The 8,537-nt window shown below is 48.7% G+C and overlaps 1 protein-coding gene across 1 annotated transcript in view; it reads right to left on the bottom strand.

The window, feature by feature from the left end:
• Positions 1-3,987: 3,987 nt before the first annotated feature.
• LOC119952944 (unconventional myosin-IXb) overlaps positions 3,988-8,537 on the bottom strand; it is a 136,948-nt gene continuing 132,398 nt past the window's right edge. Inside the window, exons 26-29 of the mRNA XM_038776582.1 lie at positions 7,750-7,797; positions 6,593-6,735; positions 5,098-5,225; positions 3,988-4,903 (exon numbers count right to left, since the gene is read on the bottom strand). Of these exons, the coding sequence (XP_038632510.1) occupies positions 4,416-4,903; positions 5,098-5,225; positions 6,593-6,735; positions 7,750-7,797 (807 nt within the window). The 3' untranslated portion in view covers positions 3,988-4,415. The remainder of the gene's footprint in view (positions 4,904-5,097; positions 5,226-6,592; positions 6,736-7,749; positions 7,798-8,537) is intronic.

Below are 8,537 nucleotides of genomic sequence, written 5' to 3'. Positions count from 1 at the left end.
CATCATAGGAAAATAGTAAGTTCATTGGCTGGTAAGTAACTGCTATTTTGCATATTCTCCCAGTGTCTGGGTGGGTCTTAACCCCCACAACCCAAAGATATGTAGGTGGATTGGCCACGCTAAATTGCCCCTTAATTGGGAAAAAAAAATTGGTACTCTAAATTTCTAATTATTATTATTAAAATAGAGATGTAGGGCCCGGCAATGCATTGTACCTGCATGATGTGGGAACTGATGGGGCGCTTTGTGGTTCCTAGTGAACTACAATGGGTAAATAGGCCCTGATAGGAGTTATGTACACACCCCCTTGCAGTAGTTGGGATGTGGGGCAGAAAATAAATCGGGAGAGGAAAAGGCAATGTTGCAATAATCATGGGGGACTTCGATATGCAGGTGGACTGGGAAAATCAGGTTGGTAGCGGACCCCAAAAGGAATTAATGGAAAGTCTTTGAGATGTCTTTTTGGAGCAACTTGTGGTAGAGATCACGAGGGAACAATCAATTCTAGATTTAGTGATGTGTAATGAGGGACTTGATTAGGGAACTTAAGGTGAAGGAACCCTTAGGGGCAGTGACCACACGATGATAGATTTCACCCTGAAGTTTGAGAGGGAGAAACTAGATGTTACAATTCAGTAAAGGTAACTAGAAAGACATGAGGGAGGAGCTGGCCTGAATTGAATGGAAGGGGCACCTAACAGAGAAGACAGTAGAACAGCAATGGCAGGAGTTTTGGTGGTTTATTTGGAAGGGACAACAGAAATTCATCCAAGGAGGAGAAAAAATGCTACGGGGAGGACGAGGCAACCGTGGTTGACTAGGGAAGTTGGGGATAGCATAAAAGCAAAAGCATACAATGGCAAGGATTAGTGGGAAGCCAGATGATTGGGATACCTTTAACAGCAAGCAGAGGACAACTAAAAAAAAATCAATAAGGGTAGAAGATGAAATATGTATAAGCTAGCTAGTAATCTAAAAGAAGATTGAAGAGGTAAGAGTGGACATTGGACCACTAGAAAATGAGGCTGGAGAAGTAGTAATGGGGAACATAGAAATGGCAGAGGAACTGAATAGGTACTTTGCATAAGTCTTAACGGTGGAAGACACCAGTGGCATACCAGAATGTCAAGGGAGTCAGAGGTGTGTAGTGGCCATCACTAAGAATAAGATGCTGGGGAAGCTGAAAGGTCTGAAGGTGGATAAACCACCTGGACCAGATGGACTACACCCCAGGGTCTGAAGGACATAGTGGACCATCAGTGGTGATCTTTCATGAATCACCTGGAGTCAGGGAGGGTCCCAGAGGACTGGAAAGTAGCAAATATAACACCGCTGTTTATGAAGGGAAGAATCAGAAGACATGAAATTATAGGCCGGTTAGCCTGACTTTGGTCAGGTAAGATTTTAGAGTCCATTATTAAAGATGAGATTGTGGTGTACTTGGAAGTGCATGATAATATAGGACTGAGTCAGCACGGTCTTTTCAAAGGAAGGTCATGCCTGACAAAGTTGTTAGAATTCATTGAGGTGGTAAAGAGGAAATTTGACAAAGGAGAGCCAGTGGACGTGATCTATTTAGATTTCCAGAAGGTCTTTGACAAGGTGCCATATAGGAGGCTGCAAAATAAGGTCAGAGCCCAAGGTGTTAGGGACAAGGTTCTGGCACGGATAGAGGATTGGCTGACTGGCAGAAGACTGGGTGGAAATAAAGGGGTCTTTTTCAGGATGGCTGCCGGTGACTAGTGGTGTTCCGCAGGGGTCAGTGTTGGGACCACAATTATTCACAATATACATTAACGATCTGGAAGAAGGAACTGAGGGCATTGTTGCCACGTTTGCAGATGATACAAAGATACGGAGAGGGACAGGTAGCGTTGAGGAAGCGGGGAGGCTGCAGAAGGACTTGGACAAGCAGAGTGAGCAAAGAAGTGGCAGATGGAATACAATGTGGGTAAAGTTTGTGGTTATGCACTTTGGTAGGAAGAATAAAGGCATAAGAGTATTTTCTTTTTTTTAAATAAATTTTAAAATACTCAAGTATTTTTTTTCCAATTAAGGGGCAATTTAGCATGGCCAATCCACCTATCCTGTACATCTTTGGTTGAAACCCACGCAGACACGGGGAGAATGTGCAAACGCTACACACACAGTGACCCAGAGCCGGAAATCAAACCCGGGTCCTCAGCGCCGTAGACAGCAGTGCTAACAACTGTGCCACCGTGCTGCCCATAGACTATTTTCTAAATGGGAAAAGGCGCATAAATCAGAAGCACAAAGGGACTTAGGAGTCGGTTAGCATGCAAGTTCAGTTGGCAGTTAGGAAGGCAAATGCAATGTTAGCATTCATTTAGAGAGGGCTAGAATACAAGACCACGGATGTACTGTTGAGGCTGTAGTCAGACACTATTTGGAGTATTGTGAGCAGTTTTGGACTCCATATTTAAGGAAGGAATCACTGGCCGTGGAGGAGGTTCACAAGAACCATCCCCGGAATGAAGAGCTTGTCATACGAGGAGCAGTTGAGGACTCTGGGTCTGTACTCAATGGAGTTTAGATGGATGAGGGGGGGATCTCATTGAAACTTACAGAATACTGAAAGGCCTAGACAGTGGACGTGGAGAGGATGGTTCCGCTAGTAGGAGAAACTAGAATCCAAGGGCACAGTCTCAAACTAAAGGGACAATCCTTTAAAACAGAGATGAGGATGAATTTCTTCAGCCAGAGGGTGGTGAATCTGTGGAACTCTTTGCCGCAGAAGGCTGTGGAGGCCAAATCACGGAGTGTCTTTAAGACAGAGATAGATAGGTTATTGATTAATAAGGGGATCCAGGGATTACGGGGAAGAAGGCAGGAGAATGTGGATGAGAACCACATCAGCCATGATCGACTGGCAGAGAAGACTCAATAGGCCGAATGGCCTAATTCTGCTCCTATATCTTATAGTCGTATGCTTCACTACCTGCACTAAATAACCAGAAGAGGCATCTCCCAGAGGCAAACCTGCACATACTATAAACCCCAAACGTGGTCGACTCAAACTAAACACTAAGAAATTGGGATCTTCAGTAAACTGGTATTTTCTGCAAATATAGAACTTTATAAGATTATCTAAACAGGATTGATTCCATCCCTGGAAAAGCAATTTCTAAATAGGCAACAATTCTAACAGTGCCTGGAAATGCCTGGGTCACTTGGTTCAGACTTCCATGCTGACGTTCCTAAGTTGATATGATGATGCCTCGTTCCCACCTCTTATCTATCCAAGTGACCGTGGAAAGGTCAGGAAGCGACCTTCGGCAGGGTTTCAATACATGATTGACACTGGTTGAGATACCAGCTCCCAGAAAATGTGCTCAGGGTCAGGGGGAAGTGCTAATCGGGCAGAAACTGTCTTTAAACAGAAGAGCGAGGGAAACATTTCCAAACACATCGGCAGTGGGCAGAATGCTTCCATCACAAGCTACTGTGATCAAGGCACTCTGAAACAACTGGGATTGGTAAACCGTTCAATTGTCAAAGCTGGTATACTTTCTCAGCCTAATTAATTAATAACTTCTTAATAAACTACCTGAAGATGTCTTACAAATAGTCGACTGCCTATCTTAGGTGGCAGTGGTTAGCACTGCTGCCTCACGGCGCCGAGGTCCCAGGTTCGATCCCGGCTCTGGGCCCCTGCCCGTGTGGAGTTTGCACATTTTCCATATGTCGGCATGGGTCTCACCCCCACAACCCAAAAGATATGCCGGATGGGTGGATTAGCCACGCTAAATTGCCCCTTATTTTGCAATTCTCTAAATTTATTTTTAATAAAGTGAATGTGGCCCCGGACCCAAAAATCTGAGACAGAAAGGTGAAGCAGATTGGAACCTTTTGTTAACATTGGTGTTGAGTAAGATTATTTGAATAGAAAAAGTAAAGCCCCTCATTGGGGGTTAATGGGTTGGAGCAGTTTAAGGCTGCTCGGTTTTGCATTCAATCCAACACACGTGACCAACAATTGCATTTATTTATATATAAAAAATGTATTTCATCACGGGCGAAAAGGTTACACACTGGCATGGAGAGGGAGACAGGAGATCAACCTTCTCAACACAAAAGGGCCCCTACCCCACAGTCTTAACTGGTCTGATAATCCCTCATGTAGCTGAAGGCTTTACTGTAAAATACATTACAAAGAACGTTCAGAGTGAAGGTGTGTCTCAGCCCAGGCAGTCACTCTCTCTCTCTCACACGGCCATTCATTCATACACACAGCCCAGCAATCACTCATTCTCAAACACTCAATTGTGGTCTGTGCATTCGCTCATTCTTGACTCGGGCACTGGGTAGCAGGTCAAGAGGAGTACGACAAGAGGGAGGTGTGCCTAGAACCTGGGAAAGTCCAGTGCCCGCTCCCAGAGTCCACGGGGGGAATATTACAGGTTGGAGGCATCAGCACCGTGAGGAAGATCTGACAGCGGGTCAGAAAACCTGCGCTGGACCTTTGCTGGAGTGGGTTTAACATCATCGGTCTGGGCAGAGAGCTGGAGCTCACGTGCGACAATGTACATAGAGTGGATGTTGTCCGATCGCCGCGATGGCATCTCGCGCCGCCGGACAGTGACTACCTGCGACGGGTGCTGCTGGTCTGCTAGGCCAGCTTCCGCAGGGATATGGCCCACACTGCTAACCATGCCAGGAGGCAGTTTGATATTTCGCGTGGGCAGTGCAGCATTGCGCCGAGGCAGCTTGATGCTCGCGAGCATGGAAAATGCACGTCGATGTACAACAGGAGGGCGAGCTGGCAGAGACGCGGGTTGGTTCAGGGGATTTCGGCACTCAGCTAGTGCAGATGGAAGCTGGAGCGTGGGCATGGACTGAGGCGGAGGTCGGAGTTTTCCTGTGAACTGGAACACAGCTGGACCTGGAGGGAAATAGAGAAAAAGAGTTTATTTATTTACACCAATGCGTTTGACACCCGTCTCATCAAAGCCTGTACAAAGATATGGGGGCGCGCTGTCTAACGTACAATCATACTGAACTACTCCGCACCCACTGAAGGTAAAAGATACTCAGAAATTCAGAAGTATACAAGGTTGCAACCTACTTTTTACTGACCTCCGGCCTCCACTTGCACTGGCCGATCTTCGAGGAGACTCTCCATACTGAGAGAGGCCTCAGAGTCTATGTTTTCCTCATCAGAACCTCTCTGTTCCAACTCCGGGAGTTCGAGTGTTAGCTGGTCCCTATGAGAGAGAGCAGAGTCAGTGTGTGTGGGACCCGTACCCCAGTGAGAGTCAGTGTGTGTGGGACCCGTACCCCAGAGAGAGTCAGTGTGTGTGGGACCCCTACCCCAGTGAGAGTCAGTGTGTGTGGAAACCGTACCCCAGTGAGAGTCAGTGTGTGTGGGACCCGTACCCCAGAGAGAGTCAGTGTGTGTGGGACCCGTACCCCAGTGAGAGTCAGTGTGTGTGGGACCCGTACCCCAGTGAGAGTCAGTGTGTGTGGGACCCGTACCCCAGTGAGAGTCAGTGTGTGTGGGACCCGTACCCCAGTGAGAGTCAGTGTGTGTGGAACCCATACCCCAGTGAGAGTCAGTGTGTGTGGAACCCATACCCCAGTGAGAGTCAGTGTGTGTGGGACCCGTACCCCAGTGAGAGTCAGTGTGTGTGGAACCCGTACCCCAGTGAGAGTCAGTGTGTGTGGGACCCGTACCCCAGTGAGAGTCAGTGTGCGCGGAACCTATACCCCAGAGAGAGTCAGTGTGTGTGGGACCCGTACCCCAGTGAGAGTCAGTGTGTGTGGGACCTGTACCCCAGTGAGAGTCAGTGTGTGTGGGACCCCTACCCCAGTGAGAGTCAGTGTGTGGAACCCGTACCCCAGTGAGAGTCAGTGTGTGTGGGACCCCTACCCCAGTGAGTCAGTGTGTGTGGGACTCGTACCCCAGTGAGAGTCAGTGTGTGGAACCCGTACCCCAGTGAGAGTCAGTGTGTGTGTGGGACCCGTACCCCAGTGAGTCAGTGTGTGTGGGACCTGTACCCCAGTGAGAGTCAGTGTGTGTGGAACCCGTACCCCAGTGAGAGTCAGTGTGTGTGGAACCCGTACCCCAGTGAGAGTCAGTGTGTGTGGGACCCGTACCCCAGTGAGAGTCAGTGTGTGTGGGACCTGTACCCCAGTGAGAGTCAGTGTGTGTGGGACCTGTACCCCAGTGAGAGTCAGTGTGTGTGGGACCGTACCCCAGTGAGAGTCAGTGTGTGTGGGACCCACACCCCAGTGAGAGTCAGTGTGTGGGGAACCTGTACCCCAGTGAGAGTCAGTGTGTGTGGGACCTGTACCCCAGTGAGAGTCAGGGTGTGTGGGACCCGTACCCCAGGGAGAGTCAGTGTGTGTGGAATTCGTACCCCAGTGAAAGTCAGTGTGTGTGGAATTCGTACCCCAGTGAGAGTCAGTGTGTGTGGGACCCGTACCTCAGGGAGAGTCGGTGTGTGTGGAACCCGTACCTCAGTGAGAGTCAGTATGTGTGGGACCCGTACCTCAGGGAGAGTCAGTGTGTGTGGGACCTGTACCCCAGTGAGTTTCAATGCTTCCCAGAATGATGCACCCCTCGACTCACTTCTCTTCCTTTATTGACTGGATTCGCTCAATCAGGATTTCCTCTTCATGCTCCATGTCAGTGTCTGAAGGCTCCTCTTCATCCAGACTTTGCAACTTTGGTGGATTCTCCTCAATGGCTTTTGGACTTCGAGGTCCTTTGCTCTGGGGGGAAATGATCAATGTTATTGAGCTCCTTGTGGTCCCTGGTTTCACTGGGCCTGTGATGAATTTTGAGTTCATAGTCAGGCTGATAGTGCATATCTGGATAGTGCATATCTGGGTCTGGCGTTCGGGATGATATGTGGGTCCTCGGAATAATATCTGAGACCTTGGGATGTTTGGGACTGAGGGATACAAATCAATCCTGGATCCAGATCGTCATCCTGACCCAATGACACCAGTCTGCCTATGGACATGATCAGGCCGGCAGTGTGGCTGGAGTTAGTGGGAAGGATAAGGGTGCGTCTGTAAAACCTGACCCCAGCAGGAGGCCTCAGGAGTGGATCAAGGGGGAAGATTGAATTTAGGAACCGATTATTACAGCTTCCAATAGACACAACCTCACCTACAAACCACATCTTGGGTCTGACTCTCCACGCTGATGTCCAGCTCCTAACTGGGTTGGGTGAGGGTGAAGATGGGGGTGAAAGGGATGGATTTGAGGATGGCACAGAGAGGGGTGTTAGGCGGAGGCTTAGAAGAGGCCGAGCCTCAGAGATCTAGCCATGATGCTTACTCACCGAGATTTGATGCGACCGTTTAGTGAATCAATTTGCCCAATGTTGGTGGCTACAATCAGTGGGCATTTGCAGTGATTAATAATCCACCCTTAATCCACTTCCTGCCATTCCAAAGGGACAGAACGTTTCCTGAGTAACACCATAACAATAGGAACAGTTGGCAGGGAGGGGGCATGGAGTGAAGACTCAAATTGGGGAGCGTATGGATAAAGTGAGTGTTACGAGGGGACAGATTCTGGGTGCAGGATTGCTCCTTGTGAGTTGGCATGCGACACACAGCAACAACGCATGCGACACACAGCAACAACACATGCGATGTAAACAGGCGATTGCTAGTGATGGAGGTCAGTGCGGGAGGGGTCGGTTGCATGCGATAACCAAGGAATGAAAAGAGAACATGCAGAGAAAGGGTCAACCGAACCAGCGCAGTACCTACCAGCACTCCATCGAATGGAGCAGAGAACCCAACTTCCAGAGGCCAAAGCTAGAGAGTGAGAGCGAGACAGTGAGAGATAGAGAGAGAGAAAGGGAGTGCACCAAACATAGTCCCAATCAGATCCGTCAAATAGAAAATCAGAAACATCAGTGGAGCAAATTCTTCAATCACTCCCACAGCAAAACGCAGACTGACTCTTCCCCTCCCAGTCTGCTGATCCTGATTCCTCACAGCCTCCAGGGCATCAGTCACCCTCTGTCCAGCTGGAATTCTGACCAGGAGAGAGGCTGCAACATCAAAGGCCAACTGAACGAGTCAGGACTCTCAACCAATCAAACTGAAATTACAGAGCGACAACCCCCAGAAAGAAAAGCTCCTTTAGGTTAACAAAAAATTATAATTGCTTATCACGAAACCCTTCTGTTTGAGGTACAGGAACAATGGGCTGAGTGGCCTCCTCTGGTTAATAAGCAAGAGTAGGCCATTCAGCCAGTTCCACCGTTCAATAAACTCATGGTTGATTGGATTGCAGCCGTAACTCCGGTTTCCCGCTTGTCCACCCCCCCCCCCCAAAAATCCTACCACAGTTGTCGATCAAAAACCTATCTAGGTCAGCCTTCAATGACCACTGTTCTCTGTGGAAGAGAAATTAAAACTCTTAACGACCCTTTGATAGAAGAAATGTCTCCTCAGCAGGTCCTGAAATGGGACACCCTTTACTTTTAACTTTATCCCCCAGTTCTAGGTTCCCCCATGAGGAGTAACATGCTTTCGGTATCCACCCTGCT

The sequence above is a fragment of the Scyliorhinus canicula genome, chromosome 18, assembly GCF_902713615.1.
Source record: "Scyliorhinus canicula chromosome 18, sScyCan1.1, whole genome shotgun sequence".
NCBI lineage: Eukaryota > Metazoa > Chordata > Chondrichthyes > Carcharhiniformes > Scyliorhinidae > Scyliorhinus > Scyliorhinus canicula.
Note: the sequence above shows the minus strand (reverse complement) of the source record. Positions and strands in the feature narration are given on the sequence as shown.